This window comes from Trematomus bernacchii, unplaced genomic scaffold (genome assembly GCF_902827165.1).
Source record: "Trematomus bernacchii unplaced genomic scaffold, fTreBer1.1, whole genome shotgun sequence".
Taxonomy (NCBI): Eukaryota; Metazoa; Chordata; class Actinopteri; order Perciformes; family Nototheniidae; genus Trematomus; species Trematomus bernacchii.
In genome coordinates this window covers 5,930,620-5,956,302 of record NW_022988043.1, presented here as the reverse complement: position 1 = coordinate 5,956,302, position 25,683 = coordinate 5,930,620, and the positions used below count along the sequence as shown (strand labels likewise).

Here is a 25,683-nt window from a genome sequence, read left to right as displayed (position 1 = left end):
GTCACCCGCGGTAACAGAATGAAGACATAAACGTCACCGACAGTCCAGACATGGAGGTATGACACATCTTCAGGACATGAGGTACATATGGAGAGAAAGAGGGAGAAAGAAAGTGACAGAGAGAGAGGGGGGAGAGGGGGAAAGGGGCATGTTGCTAGGGTAGATCAGAGCAGGAGTACCAGTTAACTAATGGGTCAGAAGTAATGTGACCTACTGACTGTCAGAAGGTCACTGAAGCTCAGTCTACAAGCTCTCAACCAATGTGTGTTCATTCATGTCATTAAAGGCTGAATAGTTTCAAGTGGTTTAATTTATTTTAACAGTTGATATGCTACCAAAATGTGAAGATATGTGGAGTAAAAAAGTGTACAAAAAGCTGTTAACAGTGAATGTCCCTCCCTTCATTGCCTCTTAGACTACATTGAACAATTAAAATAATAATTGAGCAAGTTCAGGGAGCATTGATTTGAAGTGCATTAGCCAATTGGCATTAATTGCTTTATAATGCTTAATAATCACTGGCTCATTTGCCAGCTTACTAGTAGTATCCAATAATGTTGTTGTACAACGTCGCCATTATAACTTCAGACCCGTCATTATTACTGTATGCTGTGATAACGTTGTATGACCTTTGGCCTGAATGCTTCTCCAATACCTGTAATTCATTGATGAGTGTTGACCCGAACCTCACCGTGAGAGTTTACAAACAAAAAGTGTATTAATTTAATTCATTATCCCATGCATATTATTTTTAATTCTTTGCGTGTTTGCCATGATTGCTGACCAGAAGGCCATAAGTCCAACAGAGTGTGAGAGCAGCAGGCAGACAGCTAGACCTACAGAGACATTGACTTAGAAGAGATCACAGCAAGGTATCCTAATTGAAAAAGGCGAGAAGAGAAAATCATTAAACAAGCCCCACTGGTGTCTCTCTTATTAGATCCCTCTGCTAGTGTCACGCAGATTAAATTCCCCCCTATTTCCACTAACAAACTCTAAACTCTCTGACAATTTGTTGAGGAGAGGGATTAGAGAGAATTGCAAGGGTGCTGTGTGTGTAAGTGTGTGTGTATGTGTATGTGTGTGTGTGTAAACTGAAAGTCTGCTTAAATATGTTTGCTATTTCAACACTTTGAATATGCAATTTAAAAGACAGTGCCTTTTGCAATAAAATTAAACATATTTTATGAAAAGTGTTGACACTGATAAGACATTATTACTGCTATGCTTTACAGCTGGTGTAATGAAAGTCCACAGGGGTAGACATGTCTTCAATATTTAACATTACCGCGCAGCCCTTTTTTGCACCCAGTGCTTACAGTATGTCAATAATTGGAGGAAAGCAAAACATTCGACTGAGATTTAGTTTGACAGTTTTGTGAAATAATGACTTCTGAAAAGTCTCTTGAAAACATCTAACTGACTGAAAAGGGAACTCAACCTTGATGCTGTTTTTCTTTCTTTGTTGTCACTATTTTTTTTTCAGTTTCTTGTCCTCTGTGTGTTTCCCTCTTTTCCCTCTCCCCCATCATCAGCATCATAATATTTTCCGTCGGCACTGAGAGATGGAGACATAAAATGAGCGCGAGCCAGCACGAACAGCTGCAGGCATCTATTCACATATATTACAGTATGCCTAACCCCCACATGTTCCCTTTATGTTGAGCCCATCACTGAGTACACTACACCCCATTACTCTCATTAGCTTTTATGGCACTTGGCTAGTATAAGATTTGCATTTGCAGGGATAAAGAGGACAGACTGCTGATATAGTTTCAAAACAGTCTTCATAACCATTTGTAATGCACATCAACAAACACATGTGATTTTACTGAGACGTATAGCACATCATCAAACCAAACTATGTTGGAGGATAATTGCCCTGGAATTGGAAAAATAAATAAAAAACACCTGTCAACACTAACAAAACAACAAATTAAGAAGCTTGCAGTGAGGTAATCTCACTGCCCTAAAAAGACATTTAAAGTGATGGAATCATTTGCATTAACATCAAAGAGATTCACCAGCCAAATCGCCTTCCAGGGCTTTAATGCAATTTGACTTAAAATGTCTTGAAATTAGTGTAATTCCGACAGTTTGAGGACATTCTGTAATGTCTTGAGGAGTTGTTTGTGTGTTTACGGAAGGCAAAAACAAGTGACAGAATCAGACAGCTGGATGGTATAATTTGACTCCTGTCAATGCAGATGAACTTGTTTCACATTTCGTCAAGGCACTTTTTAGGAGTTTTGTAAAACAGCACTGGACACAATTGTCCTTTTATTTGCTTTGCACTGACAATAGCTATTTCTATCATGTAGTTATGGACCAACTGTCTCCCTTAAAGTACACCAAGCTTAGTTGGAAGGCAGAGGCTTCAAACACAATGTGTCTCCTACTAGCCTCAATATGTCTAGAACATGCTGAGGTAGTGTAATAATTTGAGGGGCTTCACTGTACAGATACAGCTGCTCAAACCAATCAAGACATGCTGTAATTTCCCCACGTCGCACGCTGCATATATGCTGACAGGACGATACCTACTGCTGTGACACTTTTAACAAAAGAACACGTCTAATCGGCTCCATGGCTCAGAGTGCTCTTTATATCTGACCATCACACCATTTTGCTGTGCGTTTTTAATTAGCTGCTGCAGGAGTACTCCCTGTCACCCAAAATGTGTTTGTAATGTGCTGATGTATTCAAATTCAGCACTTATTTTTGCAAAAAAAGCCACAGTCTTACAACTGAGTTTATAACCTTGCATATAGATGATATGTATATGTGGGCACACATCTCCCCACAGCTCTCTAAAACACATGTACAGCAGGTAGTAAGCTGTCTTAAGTGCCACAAAGGTCTGCCTGTGCTGCAGTAATGGGCAGAGTTTGGACTACAGTGTACAGTATATGTGTATCCTTACTCCTTCCCCCCCATAGTAAGAGCCCACAACACTCTGAGGTTTTGCATGTATTTGTGCGTTCATGTTTGTGTGTGTGTGAGAGTGTGCACGTGTTTCTGCATGCATGCACGCACTGCAGGCTAAAGTCCCATACCGGCTCGACAAGCTTAATACCATTATCAAGATTTACAGCGATGCTCATGTGGGACTTACATCAAAATGGTTGGTGTGCAGCACAGACAGAACCCATGTCCCAATTAGAGAGCCTGAGGAACAGCGGTACACACATAACACACACAAAGACACACACAATCCCCTTCTCAAACACTCTGGTCTTACTATCTTCCTCTCGCAGACACTTCTGCATATTCACAATATCTTGAACTATCTTTCTCACACACACAAACATACCCCGAACCCCCTAGGGACAGTGCCTCTGGCCTTTGCGGCTGGAGGAGAGAAAATGCTGAAACAGGGGAAATAAAGACAGAAAGTTAGAACAAGACAAGCGAAAGAGCATGTGGGAAAGGAAAAGACTGGAGCAGCATCCCAAACAGCTCAAGAGGAACAAGACGCAGCTTTAAGCAACATAGTTTGCATCAGTGGCACAATTTCACTCTGAGCCCTTATTATGATTCAAACATTCTGAAATAATATTAAGCCTCCAAAGTCTAGCTAATAAGACATATTTGTTATATTTAAGATGGGGCCTCTCATTGTGTATTCCCAATATTTCCAATAAAAGCAACCATTGAATTCAAACAAACAGAACTTTGTTTGATCATATTTTGGGGGGGAAAGCAATAAACCACTTATTTCCATTTAAAGGACAACAACAACTTGACTCTAAATTCAAAATTCATAGGAATTGAGGGCAAGTAGACTTTGCTGCAAATATCTGCTCATGTATATATGTATATCAAAGTGTGTGCAGGCTTGCAACATTGCAACATTGCCACATTACTGCATGTGCTGGCCCTTAGTGTGTGCATAAGTGTACGACCATGCATGTGTGTTCACAGAAAAACCAGGAAGAGCTTTAATGATAGGCCAGAAAATGCAGAGCAAGCATCTCCCTCTGCGAGTCTCAGAGAGACCAATTCAACCACGGAGCAGAACATGTGACGAGAGCTAAAATGTCAGAGGATGTCCACAGTATGTTCATTAAAATAAAACATACTTAACATTTGATGCTTTCAGTGTCAATTCAAAACATATTGTTGATTCCTTATTGGATGCCAAAGCATTCTGTAATTCTACTTTCACTGTGTTTTGGCATGAAAACAAAATACCAATTTCAATATTAAACTATCATGAATTATTCAAGGCTGCTTGTATAGCTTTAGGCATGAAAATGTTAGACTGCATAACCTTGTTAAATATCAAAACAGCTTGTGATGAAAGGAAAATTCACAGAACTCAATGAATTATTTGGAAGGAAACCGGAAAGCACTTAATGAATGTGCCTTAATTAAGCTTATACATTAGTCTTACCTAGAAAGTACTACTGTACTACATGGTGCTATTCAACTGTCCATTTGGCAGTCAAATATTTGAATATCTCCATGAGAACTTCAAACATAAAGTTCTGATGTTTTTAACTTTAAAGGATTTGCCACTGGGTTTTCTGCGGGAATACAATAATAAAAAGGGACATTTATTCAATGAATGCTCGATGTTAGGCAGTTTGATATTTGAGTAATAGCTCCGGACTAATTAGCACTGAGATGCAAGATCAGGGACAAACTTACCAGGATGTGCTAAGCGTTTATTCCACTCCAACTGCAGCTACAGGATATAAAAGAGCTCTATTTTCAGAATCAGACATATAAGTCATGCTGTACAGATTTTCATTGATCTGTGTAAGAAGTGCAGATATGAAATATGACTGAAGAGGTGCTCATGGAGTTGAAGGAGGCCTTGAAATAGAACTTGGTACTCCATCCTTACTGGGCTATTAATCCAATCTTCTCTTCCTCTTCCAACTACTTTTAGCAACAACTCGCCCTTGATCTCTCTTGAACTTTGTTTCTCCCAGGAAGTGTTGCCTGTAATCAGTTTTATCAAACGCCTAAGTCACTATTTACCGTCTTACACATTCGCTGTCTTCTGCATCCTTTCCTCTCTTTATATTATATGCAGCCTTGACTGAGCTTCAACTTCTTAACTGCCAAGGAAAAAGATAAATGACTGAGAGAAAATTAAGCAGAAAATCTCTCCTGCCTGCGATTGGTCCTCCTTCTCGTTCTCAAGGCTAGCTACAAACACACAACACATGCACACACCTAAAAGCCCACAATTACACTCATCCCTAAAGTCCCAATCACATGCACATACACACACACACAAATGCATTCACAAAGCAGAAGACAACAATCAATGTTGGCCAGTCACAGTTCAATAAGCAGACTAAACAATGTTGCTCCATTATTACTGTCTTGTTTAACCAACAGCACAAGAACAACACTGAAAATCAATACTCTGCCACGCGACAGAGTGTGTGTGTGTGTGTGTGCGTGTGCGTGTGCGTGTGTGTGTGTGTGTGTGTGTGTGTGTCTGACACACAGTGAAGTAGCCAGCAGGAAAAGGTCCTTGATGATTAAATGTCCACTTAAGCAGACCACCGAGACATATGGCTGTGTGTGTGCTCGTGTGTGTTATTGTGTGTGCGTTAAACAATTGTATGTACCCAACATAGGGCAAACGGTAAATCTGCCTTGATTGATTTTCTTCAGGCAAATTGGTTGCAACACTTGGTCTACAAAACCTGAATACAATTGGTATTGTTTGCACAGATTAGAGGGTCTTGTTTGGAGTATTGACTGAAGACAAAGTAGGGGAAAACTCACCTGAAATACCCCTTTAGAGAACACTGAAGTTCAAAAGGTGTCTTAACTTGAATGTGTTTACTTTGTTTCTCATTAGCCCCAGACCCATCCTGTTGTACAGATACTATTGATAATCTGTGACATCACAGGCAATACTACAACTAGGACCGCTGTATGGGACACCAAATGCAATAGTAGGGTGAATACACTGCGATAAACATTAAAAACCACCAATAAAGATGGCGTGAAAAAATAAACTAATGTTAATGTAAATAATGTTTAGTGACAAAAGGGAAGAAAGCAATAATGTTATTAGTAGATGTTATTCTTTTGAGGTTTTGAGACACAGGGAGAATCTCTTTTGAACACATTTTGCCACATTTTAAAATTCTGCTCATCACTTGTCCTTAAGTGAAAGCAGAGATCAAAGAGATCCAAACGACATACTTCTCAGAGATACATACAATATCTGGCTCAACACCGCTTGAGAATATATTTTTTTAAATATGAATGAATAGGCCCTTCAGGATAGAATAAATGATAACAGGATTTTGACATTTTGCTCTCCTAAGCCCTCTAACACACAGGTCACTACAAAGCCTGTATAACCCTGATGGCACCAGTCTGTCTAGAATTCTGAAGCATTTTGTTATCTTAACTCTGTGCTCTGTCAATAATTCATCGGACGCACCTCCACTCCTCTGCTCTAAAGACCAAAAGTGATGGAACTAAAAGCTTAAAGGGCTTAAACTAAACTCTACAGCAGCACAGTGAGGGGGGAAACTATTCTGGGAAGTTGAGGGCTGATCTTTTCCCTTGAGTCCTGCAACATAGGTGCCTTTCAGTCAGAGATTAAATGAGAAGTGACACATTTGCTCTCGAACACTTAAACTTAATGCTGTGCTCACTCTTGCTCATTTACAGAGTATATATTCAACAATCACATTTTCATGATCTTCATAAAAGAAGATATGGTGTGAAGTATTTCCATCATGTCATGGTTTATCCATCATTTAAATCCATAACTGCCTCAAACAGGCTTTGTGATATGGTTCTTTAAAGAGATGTGATTTCAGGAAGGACTTGCTGCTTGTTCAGCAGTTAGTCCTACTGTTTCTGATAATGGTTGGCAATGCAGTAATGCCTTCAGCTCCCCACTACTGAATGAACACAGCCAAACATGGCAGATGCTTCCACATAATCAGAAAAATAAACAAAATATGCACTCAAACTGCAAGTGTGTCATTAGCTGTGAGTCTCAGTTCATTTTCAAATTGAAAAAAACTTCTGTGAGTTGACCTGGGGCCAAAACGGCAGCCCTGCCCTTGTTTTCTGACAAGACCTCAGCACGGAGCGGAGATAAACAAAAACCCTGGAGGGGCCCAGAGGAAGAAGCAACACAAATAACCACGGCAACAATACAAGGATTTGGACAAGCTAGAGAGAGCCATGGGAATTTTCTGGCTTTAGTCAGCTACTTTCTGCTTCTTTTCAAACTGTTTCTTGGGTGTGGATGACATTTCTCAGATCAGAGAAGAGGGGAAAACACTTCAAATGTTTCTGCAAAGTTATCCGCCTTGTGCCCTTTGTTCAAAGTTTAAATCTTCCTTTGCCCCCAGGAAGGAAGGAAGGAAGGAAGGAAGGAAGGAAGGAGTGAAGGAAGGAGGAAAGGAGAAAAGGGAAAATACTCTGACTAAAGTGGAGAAAGATGAGAGGGAGTGAAACGGACATGGACAAAAGACAGAGTAAAAGAGAAACAGGAGGCTCTCAGAAACGTATTTCTTGTTCTTTTGATGTGGTGAAATAACCCTGCTGTGACACTATGACAGACATCTCTCGCTTATTCATCTGCTCATAGAAAACACACATGATGTCATTGGCACAAACTAATATATATATATATATAGCTTACAGATGGCTACTTGCCACATGGCTTGGGGCGCATTTCAAAAAGTAAGCAACAATGATGCAATTGTGTGCAGCTGGTACAGTTGCTACCAATTTATTTGAGGTAGATGTCCAGGCCTGATATGGCGCCATAAAAACCAAGATTGGTTATGAAACTACGTTGACAAAGATGCACCTTAGGCTTCACTCAACTTTTACAGTTAATACATTATTTGATCTTCAAGGTGGAGTTTTCCTAAGTTTCAAAAAGGCCTGGTGATGTCATCAAGGTTATTATTTTCTATCTTTTAAAAACAAGTCTCTTCCAAGTCCCCCATCTTTGTACAAGTGGAATACTAAGGCCCCGCTCACACGGGACCGTTTGCGTTTATGCACAGTATGCGTATTCAAAAAAGTCTTCCGTTCACATGCATTTGTTTCATTTAACGTGTCTGTTTAAACGAGGCCGCTGGAAACGCTGTAGTACATATGCTGGGACTGTAAGTGGCGCTGTAACTTCCGCCAAAATACACCAAAAGCCGCGAAGAAGAGCAGCCTGGAGCAGCCCCAACAATGTTGCCATGGCTACCCTTCTGTTTAAGCCCTGAAACTGAAACTGAAAGAAACCGAATCTGTTGTTGCTGATGGTTGTGGTAGAGGAGCTGTATATTTTTGCACTAATATCTGTAGCATGGTCAGTAGCAGTAGCACTAGCAGTAGCTACTGACAGGAGGAAGTCAGTGTGTGTGGCGATTGCTGGTATTCAGCGGGATATAGTCATTTCCTCAGCATATGGATAAATGCAACGGGGAAGTTAACTGAAAGAAACCAAGAAGCACGTCTCTGTGGATATTGCATCGAGAGGACGGCTCAGAAAGAGAGATATTCTCTACAAACACCGGGTGAGATGCACCTTTGTCAATATAATGGATCAATGCATGAAATCTGACTCTGTTTATTTTGTTTAAGGAGTATATTGGGCGTTAACAATTCTGGTTTGCCTTTTATAATATTATTTCATTCAAGAACCCCTTGTGCGTTTAATTAACACAGCTATTTTTGATAGTTGCTAGTACAGCAGTGAGCAGGAGAGGTGGGGAGAGGCGGGGCTATCCTATTTTTCCAGGAAATATTCGTATAGAGGTGATTACACGGACTCGGTTGACCCCCCAGAGCGTTTCGTTTGCAAATCTATCCACCTTGGGACCCGTTATTGTTTGTGGGGTCAGTTTCTATCGGCCTCGTGTAAATAATAGGGCTATACGCACGTGAAACTATGCAGATACAAGCAGTTTTCTCCTCGTGTAAACGGCGCCTAAATCACTTAAGATCAGGAAACTCACTATAAGCTAAGGGACAACATCTAACTTATATCACCATATTGTGAAAAATAAAATGCAAACATGTGTTGAGTTTAATGTTACAAAATCAATATTAAATTGATTATATACAACTTATTCAAAGGCAACCTTGATACTCAAAAATGGAAATGAGAGTTTGAGCAAATTTGCTATAATATAATTTGGCATAAACTTTGAGTACAATGAATCTCTAAAGCAGTACAGGTGGCTTCTCCTGCCCTTTCGCCGCGGGACTTCCAACTGCCAAAATATAAGCCATGGTCCAAGAGAGTGACAGAAAATATCACAACTGCCAAGAAAACAACAGCTACTGCATATGGAGACACCGTGTCTGTCCACACTTCTACTTTAACTGCCAAACTAACCATTCAGTGCCATTGTCTTTCTGTGTGTCTGTGTGTTTCTGTGTGTGTCTATGTGTGTGTGCAGTTTTGTATAAGTGTGTGGGTTTTGGCTGCCCTGTCTGGAAACCCCCTTGTATGCTAGTGTTCAACAGGCAACAAGGCGGATAACTTGTTCCTTAGTATACTGTGTGTGTGTGTGTGTGTGTGTGTGTGTGTGTGTGTGTGTGTATGTGTGTGTGTGTGTGTGGTGTGTGTGTGTGTGTGTGTGTGTGTGTGTGTGTGTGTGTGTGTGTGTGTGTGTGTGTGTGGTGTGTGTGTGTGTGTGTGTGTTGTCCCACACTGGTATTGGCGGGCAGATTGAGCCACATGTCATTGGACAGTGAGCCAGTTTGTGCTGAAAAGCGGTGCTGAACCACTACACCAGCTGTGCCTCAGGAAAGAACGATGATGATGATAATTATGGTAACATTAGAGAATAGAAAGGAACACGCAAACGCAAGAATATCTGTCGGAGGTGAACGGTTGAGTCTAAACCCTCTTAAATGGGATAGCTTGCCGCCTCAAATAGGAAAAACCTGTGATCCATAGTGATCTTTTGATACACTTAATTAAATTGTGGCCTCTGCTGGTTGTGTTAAATTAACATTCCTAACAGTGCTGGGTCTTTTAGCCAGAGATATTTTGTATTATTTCTGTTAAAAGACAGCTAACATGTGCTTTCGCTTCGAGCTGAGAATGGAAAAGCCACAGTGAGAGCTCACACCCACAAACAAGAAACAGTTCATCAAGCCCAGATATATTCAAATACAAAACAGAACATTTTTCAGTCTGAAAAGGAAGGACTTTAAGTAGTAGTAAATGTTTTATTTATAAAATCAATACCGCCAAGAAATAAAGTTAATTATATTTTAATGAAAAATATGTTCACTTACTTATACTATAATACTTTTAATTTGCATCTAATCATCTACTGTGGGCGTTCATTCCCCTCCTTAGGGAAAGCGACCCGATAACACTATCCAAACCAGCACAAAGAGGCTCTAAATAGCACAGGTCATTAGCAACTTTTTTTACTAAGATGTACAACTTAGTTTAACAAGCACAAGAAAGGACGTTTCTGCTATTGGAACAGACCCCAGATAAAATAAAATGCAGTCATTAGAGCTAAATGTTGCTGGGAAAACAATATGTCCGCACTCTCCTGATTAAAAGCAGTGCTGCTGCAGACAGAATAAAACAGTGTTTCTCATTACTGACTAAGTTGTTTACAACATCAAAGTAGCACTGTAAATTCTTTGGGAAAACATTTAGAAACACCAGTAAATTGTACCCGTTGTTGCATCTCTTTACTCATGTCGCCGTGTTACTCCTTGTTAACCTCTTAAGCCCTGAGCCTGTTTTTCAGGTCTCAGGCTCGAAAATGACATTCCCAGAACAAATGACCATAGCTTCCCTTCTAAAAGGGTTAAATTAATAATCTTTGTTCTCAAAGTAATGATAAACCTGTGAGTTGGATGTAGAGAAGTCAGAATCAATATAGATGTTTTTTATTTTAAAGAAAATTCAGATTTTACATAGTAAAAAACTGTAAATTATAGTGTCCGTCCAAACATTATTTTGTACTTATAGTGAAAACTACCCTTGGATGATGGGTTAGTAGACTAAAAGCTTTAGGAATCCAAAGTACAACATATAATAAGTACCCTGTATCAAGATTGATGCAAAACAAGTGAAATTTGACCTTTTTTGAGAGATTTAGCCAAAAAAAACCACTTCTGGGGTCATTTGGGTGGATTTGACCTATCTCTGGCCCCCCTTGGTCGATTTTGATGAATGAAATCTCTTTATAACCGCTAGAGCCAATGGAATCGAGGGAAAGTTATATACACACCAAAATGTTAACAAATAAGGAGTGAGAGTGACGCGTGACCAAAACCGGAAGCTGCATACACTCTGGTGGCTACCATTAGCAGCTAACTTTTCCGCTCCGATTTTTACATAAAAATGGAATTATGGATTATAAATAATTTTTTCAAAGGCACAGGTACATTATTAACCTATGGATCAACAGTTGTAGCATTTTGTTTTTCGTTTTAATGACATTGAACACGTCTTTTGATCTAATTGACAGCTACGGTGAGACGATCTGCCGTAAAAGCTCCGTAAAGGTACGTGTGGTGATGTCTGTGTTTGCTTCCCCTGTCGCAAGTTCGGATCGCTCAGTGATGATAGATACTATACCTAAATAATCTGTGGAGTCTCAGCTTTAATCGGATATATTGTATGTGCAGCTATGATAAGTAATAAGGGTATCTTTATCTTGAATTGTGTGCCAAAATCAGTTTGCATTTTTTCAGGGGTCATTTAGACGCTTCTTATGAGACTTGTGTTTTGTTTTGGTAAAAATGGTTCATATCTTCAGTTAGCTGAGATTCTTCCCGTTAATCTGGTGCTACACATTAATAGTTTCATAAATGTTAAGAAGCCCTGAGACATTGTCTCGAAAAAAAAACGGTGGGAGGGGTCCAATGGGGGGACCGTCGTCCGTAAGAGGTTAAATAATACATAATTATAAACATACAGATAGCATTTGAAAAGAGGACATTGTCTGTTTCTTACATGTGTGGTGTCCAATTTAGCTCGTCTTTTGTTTCACTTTTTCATGCAAGGCGATCATTAAAACTCCTCTGATATCTACCATGAATGTGCCTCTAACTTCCATGTTCAATTACATCTAGATTGCATCAGCTATCACAGCAGGGCGCCCCAATCTCTGCGCTCCCTCAACATTTCATGAACAACGTGTCAGATGTGTTGCATCGTTGATTAAAACAAGTGTTGATTATTTTAAGGATGTGCAATAATATAAATAAGGGATTTATTTGACTACTATACTGTATCTGCCTTGAGCATTACAACAATCTTTTGGGTGGTGAAATATAAAATACCTCAAGCAAAGGGAGAAATAAAGAGTGAGTGAGTTTTTTTAAGCTGGACCAAAGGTTTATTTTCAATAAACATCAATAAAGGTTGTAAGACAAAACAACACAGAGAGCCAGAGGGCTTAGATCACAAGTTAGAACACACACACACACACACACACACACACACACACACACACACACACACACACACACACACACACACACACACACACACACACACACACACACACACACACACACACACACACACACACACACACACACACACACACACACACACACACACACACACACACACACACACACACACACACACACACACACACACACACACACACACACACACACACACACACACACACACACACACACTCCGTGTGGGAGAGAATCAATGAAAACAAAGCAGATCTGAAACATACTAAACAACTACACAAAACAAGTCAGTAGGTCTGCACTGCTATAGCGGCACTGCTGAGTCACAAAGTCAAACACCTATAATAAAATAATAAAATCTGACTTTCACTCTGAGGTTGTGAGACACGGTAAGAGAGTAGATCTTAAATCTCTCAATCATTCAAAACAACTTTAAAGCTTTAATCCATTGACCCCATAGTCACCCCATTTAATTTAAGCCTCTTTGGAACAGACTTTCCCAAAAGTAATATCTGATTATTGCACCAGCAGCTGACCTAGTGCTTATTAAAGTAGGTGGCAACAGTTAACTGTTTAAAGCTATCGACAAAAGGCTATTATTGCCATAACCAATTTATATTTACAGTATCAATAAAAAATAAATTGAACTCTGTACATTTATTTTTCTAATTCAATCAAAGTACAAAATGTTCTATTGCAATCTATATATTGCATGTTTTCATGAATAAGGATTATCTAGTTGTTCAGTTTTTTGCACACTGAAAAATATGTTCTTTCAAAATCTGTGTGCATTTCCCTTATGATATGACACACATATTAAAGTGACCTGTATTTTTATTTATTTTGCATACACATATTGCATTCATATTGCATTCCTGTTTCACTTAATATTAAAGCTATTCCCCAATAAGACAACCCACATAGCAAACTGTGAACACCAAACCAAGACAATCAAAAGCATGCAATAAAACACAAGGTATGAAGTTTGCACCAAGTAAAAAACAATATGTTGTATGCAGTCGGATATGGGCAACAATGATGAATACATTCACTTTATCTCTTGATACAAAAAGACGTGGACCAACCGAAGGACAACGGCATCCAGCAGACAAAAAAAGAAGCTGTATACAACTGGAAGCTTTCACTCAGTATAGATAAAAGTGTCTTCAGACTTGTTAGCCCACTGACTCACAGACCAAGGCTAACTTTTCTGTTTTAATATCAAGCCACTAACTGTTTTTATTCAGGTAGAAACCCTGACTCATAAAGCAAAGTAAACCAAGACTTTACAGAGTTAACATTTGTGTTTCAACACTTAGCCGTGGGCAGTGTGAACGGCAGCTGGATTGTCCCTTTGTATAAGGCCTTTGAATGTCTTAAAACACACACAACAACAACAACAGAAATCAGCGGTGCACATCTCCAGCTCACTGCACAGCTACCAGTGAGGTTTCAGTGAGGATCCTCTGTGATTTTCAGAGTTGAGATGGTTGTCTTGTATTGTTATTATGTGACCAATCAACACTAAAAACGTCTAAACACAATCTACTTAATTAGATCAAGCTTGAATCACTTAGCCTCTGACCTCTAGAGGCCCAAATAGGGTGATAAAAACACCAAAGCCTCTTGACTGTAAATTCAAGTGGAGTGAAATCATTCTGCCGTTCTTTTTTCATAGTTTTTTTCCTTCCAATCTCTTACCTCTTTGCAATAAATTATTAACACCTCAGTTATCTTTCTCCCTCCTGCAATAGCTCATATCCAAGTCACTATATCTTTCTCCCTCCCACAAGTCCACTTTGCCTCTTCTGATTCCTCCCTCTTTCACCCCCGTACAATCACTTTTTCCCCCAGTGAACAAAAGATTTGAAGGAAGCATAATCTTGACATTGGAGTCATTATTCTCGATCCTCTGTCCCAATACAGTGCCTTCCTACCTGTGCTCCTCAGGGGGAGGGGGAGAGAAAAAGAAATCGCTGTGTGCTTGGATAATTCTGTAAAATAACAATGTGATATTTCATCCAAACACTACACACAACAGACACACGAACATGCCTTCTCAGCAAAGTACTACCCATATTCATTAGCCACTTAGAATGGGGTGCTCAAATGAATCAAAGCAAACTGCTTACACGTAATCTTGTCACCCGCGGAGTAAAATATGCCGGGTTCCTTATTACAGCCAGTGCAGAGCCGAAATGAGTGAATGGACCTGTTGTACCACATCTAGGTCTATAGTGCACAGTGTGTTAGTGCCTCTGTACCAATCATACGCAATAAACTGAAATTGAATGTTACAGCGTTTATGTCGGATTTGTGTCTTTGTGCCTGTATGTGTGTGTGTGTGTCTTGTTTGCCTAAGCCTACACAGTTACAGTACAGTAAATTACGTCATGTCTAGAACAGGCACAAAAAAAACATTTTACAACACATGCTAAATCCCTTTTTCACGGCATCCTACAGAATTACAATGTACTCTTTCAAAACAGGAATACCTCTTATGTGAAGCTGAGTGTGTGTTTGTGCGTGTGCGTGTGCGTGTGTGTGTGCGTGTGTGTGTGTGTGTGTGCACATACATGTGTGCAAAGTGCAGTCGTAAGCCAAGGAGGTAAAAAGTTACAGTGGTGATTATAGTAATTATGGTTTCAGGTTTTTGCATATTCCTTTAGATGGACCACTAGATTACCCGACAGTTTTGGCACAAATAGAGAGAGAAAGAGTAGGAAAAGAAAAGAGCTACTGTCGGGGGTGAGGGAGGGAGGCGTTGGATTCAGGGACCAAGGAAGAAAGGGAGGAAAAGTGGCCAAAATGGGGTGATGTGGAAAGGAGAGCAGGAGAGGAAAAAAGAGTTACAAAGGAAGAGAAAAAATGTAATGGTGAAAGATATGAAGAAGAGAAAGACTAATCCTTCAGGCGGCTTTCCTACGCCTCTCAGCCCGCTGGCTTGCTCGCTTCCTCCTCCTCTCCCCAATCCGCTCTCAACCAGGAGTTGAATGGGCTTTTACAGCGCAGCTTTGTTTCCTATCAAAAAGGAGCGTGAATGTCAAATTCTCCACCATAAAAAACACCTTCCCCTTTAGGTTTCTTCTTCCACTTTATTTCTCTCTTCTTGTATTTATGCTCTTAACCTTGTCCCTCCTTTTGTTTTCTTCCTCATGTTCTCAATACAGGACAATACCCACAACAAGCTTTGAGTGGAAACAAAAAGGACCCGGGGTGTCAGCCTTGTGGACCCCCTGCTGCGGCACGTCGTCTTTTCTCAATGGCAGATTAATTACATATTCATGCTGACACAAATAAGACTCGCTTGCTCCGACACACACACACACACACACACACACACACACACACACACCCCTCAGCCAAGGCACCCAGCACCCATCTGCTGGTCGTGTGTCTACACTCCAGGAATTGTTCTCATAAATGGGAGTGTGTGTTTTTAGAAATACGTTCTCTTTGAAGGTGTGTGTTTAGGTAGCAACCCTTTTGCAATGTCGCAGCTTATAAAGGTTGAGCACTGCAGAAATCTGTGATAACACTTTCAAATTATATTTTTAAACCACTTAATTTAAAGCATGTCTTTAATAAGAACGCCATGAGCAAAGATCTGGAGACGCAGCAGATTGGTTGTTTGGCATGAATCCAAACAAAGTGTCAGAAACAGACATGGGATGAGACGAGGGGGATTAAGCTGAAGAGGCAGAAGTTTGTTCCTTCACGTACAGAAGGAAAAAAAGGGTGTCTGGTAATCACTTGTCTTCAATACGTGCAGTATGCTGCACATTGTGTTTGGAGGCAAGTAAACCAGCCTGGGCTATTTACTGGAGGTTTTACGGTATCAAATAAAAAGAAAATATAGGCCATGAAAAGCCTAAGCTGGCTGTGAATAGAGGCAAGCCTTAGAAACATGATACAAGGTGAGATTTCAATGCAGAGCAGCTAGCATGACGGCAGGCTCCGTTCCTCTACCTATCTCCTTCATTCTTCCGTTCTATTTTTCTATCCATCTGTCTGTGCTTGGCCTGTATAAGTCTGTGCACGGGAAAAGCCTCTCTCTCTCCCCGGCTGACTGATGAGTTTCCACCCTATTTCCGTGAACAAACACGCACACACATACACACAAACACATTACGTCCCGCTGGGTTTGGGCCTCTGTTCAGATGTACAACAATATGTCCACTGTTTGGGCCACACTCTAATTAAACAGTGTAAATCTAACTAGAGAAAGGGACAGAGTGGCGAGAGACAGTAGCAGAACAAGAGAATAAAAGAGGGTAGCTAAAAGTGGTAGCAGATGGGAAGGAGAGAAAGCAGGACAGAGAGAGTGATCGAAATTGGGACAAATGACAGCAAAGAGGAACTGAGACGATGGACAACAGTACCAAAATGTGTGGCCTTGCATTCAGTGGCTTCAGTTTACTTAGCGCAATTGGAAAGAAAGACAACTAGTTTATTCTTGCAGAGGGCTGAAAAAAATTACATCAAGCAAACTCGTCTATGATTTAGCTTTAGATGAACCAAAAGGCAAATAATGAACGTGTGAGGTGTTTTATGATAATAATCATGCTTTCCAAAAAGATGATCTAGTAGCTTAGTTTATACAATATTCCTCTGTGTCTGAAAGTGCTTTTAATCAGACTGGTTTCATATTATAAAATAAAAGATAATGAAGTTGACATCTTACACCTAATCTATGATTTAAAAGTTGTTTTTTCTTTTTACAGCACTGGACCGCATGGGACCAGTGGGAACTATATTGTAGGCCTTGATTGGGAACACACACACACACTTACTAACTAGAACAAAAAGGCTGGAAATGAGAGCCCCAGATGAGGCCTTAGGTTTCACAGGCCATGAAAAATTCATAATTCCAGATCTTTACATGAAACTCTAGAAGCAATAAGGCCTTACAGCATCAGACGCTGGGAATCAGCTTCAGAACATTTAGCTTCTCTTTTCTCAATTTCCTTTTTTCTTTAGCTCAGCCCATCTCTAGTAAACACACACACACAGACAATGCATTCTCATGTTCCATCCTGGGTTTTCCCTTGCGGAGTGTGAGAGACAGTAAATGGTGCAAGCAGAGTGACGCGCTTTGTCGACACAGCCTCTTGAAAACCACACTTGCACCTTCTAAACCGGATTTCATCTCTGCTTTCCTCAAAGAAAGCAGAGATGAGGAAAGCAGAGTTTTTTTGCCTGAAAAAAACTCCCTGGCGCTACACAAACAACCAACATGCAGGCTCTTGATTCTTGAAATAGGCCAAGCTGCAATTTCTGTGTGTTCTAAGTTAAACTATAAGATGTAGACAACTTTAGGAGGACACACACAATCCAGCACTTTGACAGTACTACACAAAATACTGAGTGAATGGATGCATATTCAAGGCCACATACAAGGAGGAAAAAAAGGTCAGTAAAATCCATTCAGCAGCTAACATGGACACAGACTGAAAGGATAGATATAGAGTAAGGGAGGGTGGAGAAAGGTTTACCACTGGTCACACTTAAAATAAGAGTCTATGAAATGTACGGATGAGTAAGTAAGGATACAGAATAATATAAAGAAGGCAGAGAGGTGAGGGAAATCTGCCATCACTAGGCTGCTACTAGCAGCAGGAACGTCTTCTATAGAAAACAACCCCAGACACCGTCAAAGACTTCCTTTCACACACTCTCATGAACGCCCGTCCGAGCCCACACACACTCACTATAACGCTCACATACACACGCAGAGAATGCAGACAGAATGCACCATTGTTTGACCGGAGAAATATCTTGCTGTGTGTGTGTTCTGTGTGCGAGTATGTGTGTGTGTGGCAGTCAGTCAGCTTGTCAAGTCCTAGTGGAGTGATCAAAGCTGGTACAAACCACCCAGAGAGATCTCTCCCTTCCTCACCCATTCATCCTTCCCCTCTCACTCTTTCTGTCTCTCCCTCTCTTGCTCTGATACAAAAACAGCATTGGGCTGGCTTGGGCAGCACAGCCAATGAAATTGGTGTATTTAGTTCCAATAATTCCCAGCTGTCCCCCTACAAGCACTGAACCCTGGATGGCTGCAATGCACCATGGGACAGGATCAGAGCATAATGGGAGACAGCATGGGAGATCTGGCAATATCATAATGCCAAGAGTTTGCGCGCACAAACACACAAACAACTACATACCATGTGAGCTCTGCTGGAGAAGCGCTATGATGCCAAGATGACACACACATGAACAAAGTCACACAATCTCCCACGTATAGACATTCTAACACACATGTGTGCACAGAAAAACCCACACACAGAAAAACACCACAGGAGTTCCCTGAGAGTATTCCTATGCTGCCAAGTTCATAAACACACACTCACACACCCCTCATGTGAGCGCTTTCAGTACATCTATACACCTCTGCACCTACATATTCACACATATACACCTACACCCATCTGTGCAGGACACAGAAACTCACCCACATTTTTTAATTAACTATTAAGTTGAAGACTATACGTATTTAAACAAAGTTTCATAGTATAAATGGTTGTAGTTTCTCAAAAGAGATCGCGAGTTGAACCTTAACATGCCAGAGAAATATGAGCGTCTGTAACCAGAACCCAACAACTAAACTGTAGATTCTGAAATGACTGCGGATGCAGGCTCTGTATAATGCAGAAACACACTAAATGTTTTAGACTAAGACTGTATACAGTAGCAGCTGAATGCTAAAATCTAGCTACACCACAGCTTAGTCATCATAATAAACAAGGGGACTTTTCAGACTTTGCCGACTGATCTTGACACCCATTCACTCCAGATCAAATATGAGAGGGCTTAGCTAATGGCTTTTTAATAGGCAGAGAGGCTTCAGGGTGGGGCTTAGTTACAAGGCGTACACGTGCACTCTCACTGGCATGAGAGGATCTCAACGAACACTCTACTCTCATTGTAAGGCCACATGACAAGTGTGCAAAAAAGTGTGTGTGTGTGAGTGCAAAAGGATATTTTACCATAGTGTAATTTAATTTGGCGGTGCAAATCTAGAAGAATGATGCCTATATCACAAATAGGGTTGGAATCAAAAATTCTTAAGAAAAAATATGAATAATTAAAAGTTTAAGAGGGATCAGGATGTCAAGTAGAATGACATGGATTGAATCATTTATCATGTGTGGGATACTGTAAGTGTACATCTGAAAAATGTAGTATTTGGCGTTTGTCATCATTCATCATTTGAATCCACAGCAGTTACAGCATCATTTCCACAAACAACATTTTCTAGAACAGTATTAGTCATAACCTCAAAAACAAATTAAACTAGTAAACCATACCAAACCACATATTCCACAGTGAAGTTAAATCAAGGCAACAACTGACCACAAGACACTCAATGATGCATGACCAGAAATGTTGAAGAACAGAATAATTATTTGGTTAATACACTTATTTGTATATTCAATTAAAGACTAAATGCCCACAGAAACCGTTTGAATATATCCACCTGATGTACTGAGGATTAAACCCATCACTGATGCAGAGAGGATCAGTTATGTACACAAAGCAACCAGCTCCCCCACAGTTAGGTCAATGTGTTTGTGTGTTTTGTCCCATTCAATTGAACAACCAATAGAGTGACTCTTTACACACAAAGAACTGACTTCAGAGACACGAGTCAAGTCATAAGGAACAGAGAAATAACAGACAGGAACATAAGAGGCTAAAAGCGAGAGAAGATATATAAACTTTTGAAAAAGTGGAAGCAGAATAAGGGACAATGTGCAAAGATTGAGGTTTCATCTGCCTTAAAAGCCTCAACAGTTTGAGTTTCCAATTATCTGACTTTTATACCAGTGTCAAATTGAGTCGCAAGCTGGTAGCAAGGTGCAATTTATCAGATGTGGGCGAAAGCCTACTCAAATCGTGTCCCTAAATTGCAACGTATTGATTTAACAGTAAAGCAATAGAGAACGGTCATAATGAATATTGGTGGGAGTTGGTGAATGTTGTTCCCCTGGGCAACGAGAGAAAGGTGGCAGCAACATCATGTCCAATTACAGCCGAAATTCAGGAGAAAAAAAAACCTTAGGCTAACAAGTAATGTCGATACCAATGTACTGACTGCACTCTGTGTGGACTAGGCAACCTCAATCTCGAGAAGGCTTTCAGGTGGAGAGTTTATATAATTTGAGGGAAAAGATTAAAACACCAAGTTTTAGTAGGGTATCACAATTATATTTAAAGATCTTAATAGGGGATGAAACCTACTAAGCTCCTGTTATAAGGATTTGACACAAGAAAAATGTGTTGAATTAAGAAACTTGGTTTTTTTTGTTTGCTAAAACATTAACAAGGTAACCACAAGGTCTGCCTGAGAAGGTCACCTAGAGTGTGATAGAGGAGTTTTCTGTCAGCATTTCCGAAAAGCAGCCTTTTAAAATTGTGAATCTCACAGATCTCTTAAATGATTAAACACTTTACAAAGTTAGGATTATTTTTCTGGCTCAGTCCGCCCGTGCCCTGCCTTCTCCTCCACTCACACCAGCAGCGTGTGGCTGCACGCCTATCTGCAGAAATATCACTTTAATAACCCTGCTATGATCACCGGGGGACTATGGTGCCAACACAGTAGTCTGCTAATAAACACCTTATCCTTTTCATCAGCCTAGACTTGTATGTACTGATTTATGGGGCGCTTTCTTTATAAGCCAATTTTGACGAGCTGATTATATTTACGCATTTCATCTTCAACTACATGATGTTTGCAGACACCGGGTTGTCTTCTGAGATATAATTGCCCTCATGCTTCGGGCGGCTGTGAGTGTTTGTGACTTTTGATCAATTTTCCGATCGGAGCAGTGTTGCGTCGCCTCTACATCGCGAGGCGCTCTGCAATGAGACATTAGTCGGCTAATCATGGGCTTCGCGTCCTGCCCTTCACAGCTTCCACCTTAATCTAACTGCAACCCCGGAGTTCATTTACCCATTTATAGTGCTGGAGAATAATCACTGCAATGTTCATTACTGACGGGGACTTCAGGAGTTTTGGCAGTCATATTCGTATTTATCTGTTTCTCAAGAGCAAATCAAGACCACAATTTCACACTCAGCCGTTACGAATTAACGCAGCTTATGTTTCAATCGTGATAAATTACTTAGCCTATTAGTCGTTTCTCACAGGAAAACGTGGGATGCGAGTTGTGCATTTCAGTTGGCACCGCACACTACAAGCAGGCAGGGAAATGCGCAGATGGACCTGTTTTACACCTTAAGACGCTGGGTAAAGCATCCCCTCATCGGCCCAATTTAAATGGAAATACGCCACAAAAAGAAATAAAAGTAGCCTAAATGTCTCTGGCAGGAGCTACTTCTGCCCCCCCCCCCCCCCGCCCGCCTACTTACAGGCATGCTGCCACTACCAAACAGCCGCATCTCGGCAATAAAGGAACGCTTTCATCGCTCTGAAACAAATTAAGAGTATTTTTTTTTATTTAAAAGAAGAAGCGCTGTGCAGCCTTACCTTGGGCGACTCCTCGGTGTGCAAGCAGCAGGAGGAGCAGGATCCCCGGCGTGGCGCACATCCTCACCAAGCCGAAACCCCCGTGTCCTATTCCACTTCTCTGTCCACTTTTCCCCATTACAAGCAACGCGTAAAACACATAAACACACACAACTCCTCGGTCCACGGCGGGGGCGATGAGAACCCCCCCTCCACCTCAGGGTCTGCTGATTAATCAAACGAGTCCAAAACCAAAAGGTGGGTGAGTGTATAGCCTCTAGTCCCGGTGTCGGAGTCCGTGTGAAAAGGCGCAGGTTAAGCTGTGAGAAGAGCTCGGCGGTGGAAACAGCCACGGGGTCCCTTCACTCAGCGGCACTGCTGCCTCGCCACTAAGCTCTGCTTCTCTCTCCGTGCGCTCTCTCCTTCTCCACTCTCTCCGTTTACGCAGAGACAGAAATGCCACCGCCCTCTGGCTACCACACTACGCTCTGTGTTTCTTTCTCTCTCCTTCACTCATGCTTCACACTTTAATAACATTGATAAATACAAATACAGCCACAGTCATTCTGTATACTCTGAATAACAAGTCTGAATAGTAATATTTGTCTTGTTTGATTAGTCGATTCTCTCCTACTCATATTCAGGGCTTTGAATAACATCATATTTTATTTTAGACTTTTCCAAAGATATTTCAAATGTTGACTTTCTCAGGTTATTGTTTGTATCTCCCTTTTCTATGACTTAGTTATGCTTGTGAATTACATGTCTGTCTATTCTAAAAAAAAACGTTTTGTATCCGTCTAATGTTTGCTCGTGTACGCCCGTGCGCGCCTCTGATAACTGCCGGTGTGGAACATACAGGGGCCACGAGCGCTCACCGACTGATGTCTGCCCCCTGACGGCCACGTGCGTAGGACATGCAAATGATGTAGGCCTACCGTCAAAAGTTAATTTCTACCACGCAGTGTATCTGCTCTAATAAGTAAACTTCTGTAAAAATACACACGACTGTAAAGGACTCTATAAACAATATGAAACCACTTTTGATTGATTATTGTAATGTGTGTCTTGGTGACAGAATCTTTATATCAAATGGACCGTCAAATGGAGGGCACTCTAATGTACATTTATTTCCCACCTCAACTTTTTTTCTTTTCAAATGTATCAGAGGTGAATGGCTCATCAAATATAAAATGTTGTTCATTTTACAAGCAGACGTCATTATTTGCTACCATAACCAAGTAATTATGCTATATAGCCACCTTCTTTAATCCTGGTGACCGCAGGTTTGTTTTACTGTTGCCATATTTCCACACATTCATGACAGCACAAGTGGCTTTACAAGTACAATTGTCATGTTCGCAAATAGAGGAATTAAATCTGATATGATACACCATTTGTCTTACAAGATAAGTATTTACCACATTTGTTTTACAACAGTGTCACCTTGAAATATTTGACTACTTAAGAAAAGTTAAGTGACTGATAAATACAATTATAAAAAACTCCCTACATATTTGTGTGGGCCCTCGCCGGACCCACACACACACACACACACACACACACACACACACACACACACACACACACACACACACACACACACACACACAACACACACACACACACACACACACACACACACACACACACACACACACACACACACACACACACACACACACACACACACACACACACACACACACACACACACACACACACACACACACACACACACACACACACACACACACACACACACCCACACACACACACACACACACTTGCTGCACAGTAATTTGAGCAGCACAGCCTGAATCGCGCATTGTAAATGGCAATAGTAAAATATGTGCTTGGTGCCATTTGTCACTACAGCAGCCCCACAGCTCAGTGACTGCCACTGGAAGTAGCTGCTGCCCACAGGGACCTGTAAAAGCCTTTTTATTTTGCCACTTTATTGAGAATGGGAAAGCAATACGTTACACAAGAAACATATGGCACGCTTGGATATGGATCAGCACTTACACCAGCGACAGTCACTGGCAGTGTGGGTTTTAATGTGGTAGTCCAACACATATAGACTTTATGTACTGCCAATGACTGAAATGCAATATGTAAGTAGTGTAGCAGGCAGATTATTACAAGATTTTTCACGAGTTAGACAAACCACTTTTCATTATACTTAAGGCCCCAAAAAAGTCCAAAACAAATACTGTACACTGATGTTGTGTTAAATGTTAATCTGGTTCCTCCTCACGTTTCAGTCAAGATAGCTATTTAAAAAAATTGTGCAAGTGAAAGGTGCATGCCGAATAACACTTGAACTAAAACAGTAGCCAATTGCAGGGTGTGTGTATGTGTGTGTGTGTGTGTGTGTGTGTGTCTGCCACACAGCCCACCAGCTCTGCTTTTAACTAAACTCTCAGAGGGCTATGTCATATTACTTTTTCTTTGAAAGTGAGGATCATCAAAGACCATCCAACATCACTTTATTCATGTTTATCATCATTATAAAGATGATATACAGTATGTAGAAAGTAGGATATATATCCACGCTGGTTTCCTGTGCCTCTATTCCATAGCATCAAAGATGCAGTGATAATGAGAAGGAGAAACAGAGGAAGGGATTAGAAGGAATCCCCACCTTGATAATGCTGAAAAGGGAAAAGTGAATTATATGAAACATATTTAACTTTACTGCTTTTATGTAATTAGTCTACTGTTGCTAGTGTATGTTATTGATGCACAAGCTTATTATTAATGTCAATAAAAAGGTATAATATGAGGGGCCGTGTAGGCCAATATTCAAACTAACCTCGCGCACACACTAATGAAAACATCTGGCCTTGCACACACACTACTGAAATACTCTCACATTCACTACTGAACACCTCACACACACACAACTGAAAATTAAACCTCACACACATACTACTGAAAATTAACCTCACACACACGCAACTGAAAATGAACCTCACACACACACTATTTAAATCTTCTCACATTCACTACTGAACACCTCACACACACTACTGAAAACATCTGGCCTTGCACACACACTAAAATACTCTCACATTCACTACTCAACACCTCACACACACAACTGCAAATTAACCTCACACACACACACTCCTGAAAACATTTTACTGAAAGATTCTCAGTAGGAAATGTGCATGTGTTTCACCTATAAGTCATTGTAATGAAACGGAAGTAACAAAGAACAATGCTGCAGTGATACAGTAAGTGGCGATAATTCTCGTCTACTCTGGAAGTCGCCATTAAAGAAGAACAATGAAACGGTCCAATTCAGCATGGATTTATAGAGAAACAGCACTGCAGCCGTAGGCTGGACCCTGGACCGAGCGGCCTACAAACTGAGACGGTCTGGTCTATGGAGGTGTTCTTGTTTACATCACCTGGCGCAGCTCGTGAGGTGGCCTAGCAACCCGCTAACAACATGCACAGCTGCAATAAGCTAACAAGCTAACTAAACCAAAATTGAGCCAGAACCTTTCCTTTTTTGTTTTACCATTTATTGAAGTGATTGATATTTCAGGCTGAGAGGACAATGGCCAGTTAAATATGGTTGATTAAGCTGTGTACTTCTAGCCAACAGGTATGTTAGCATTAGTTAGTTAACCTGTTAAGCACCAAGCCTGTTTTTCATGTTTCAGGCTCGAAAATGACATGCCCAAAACAAATGACTACAACTTAACTTCTAAAAGGGTTATATGAATAATTTATTTTATCAAAGCAAGGTTACATCTGTGAGTTGGATGTAGAAG

At 40.6% G+C, this 25,683-nt stretch overlaps 1 protein-coding gene across 2 annotated transcripts in view; it reads right to left on the bottom strand.

Moving 5' to 3' along the window:
* Positions 1 to 22,301, bottom strand: part of LOC117473045 (netrin receptor UNC5C-like) — a 175,250-nt gene extending 152,949 nt beyond the window's left edge. For both annotated transcript variants that reach the window (XM_034118516.1, XM_034118517.1), the window contains exon 1: positions 21,917 to 22,301. In XM_034118516.1, coding sequence (XP_033974407.1) covers positions 21,917 to 22,034 — 118 coding nt within the window. In that variant the 5' untranslated portion in view covers positions 22,035 to 22,301. The remainder of the gene's footprint in view (positions 1 to 21,916) is intronic.
* Positions 22,302 to 25,683: the final 3,382 nt, after the last annotated feature.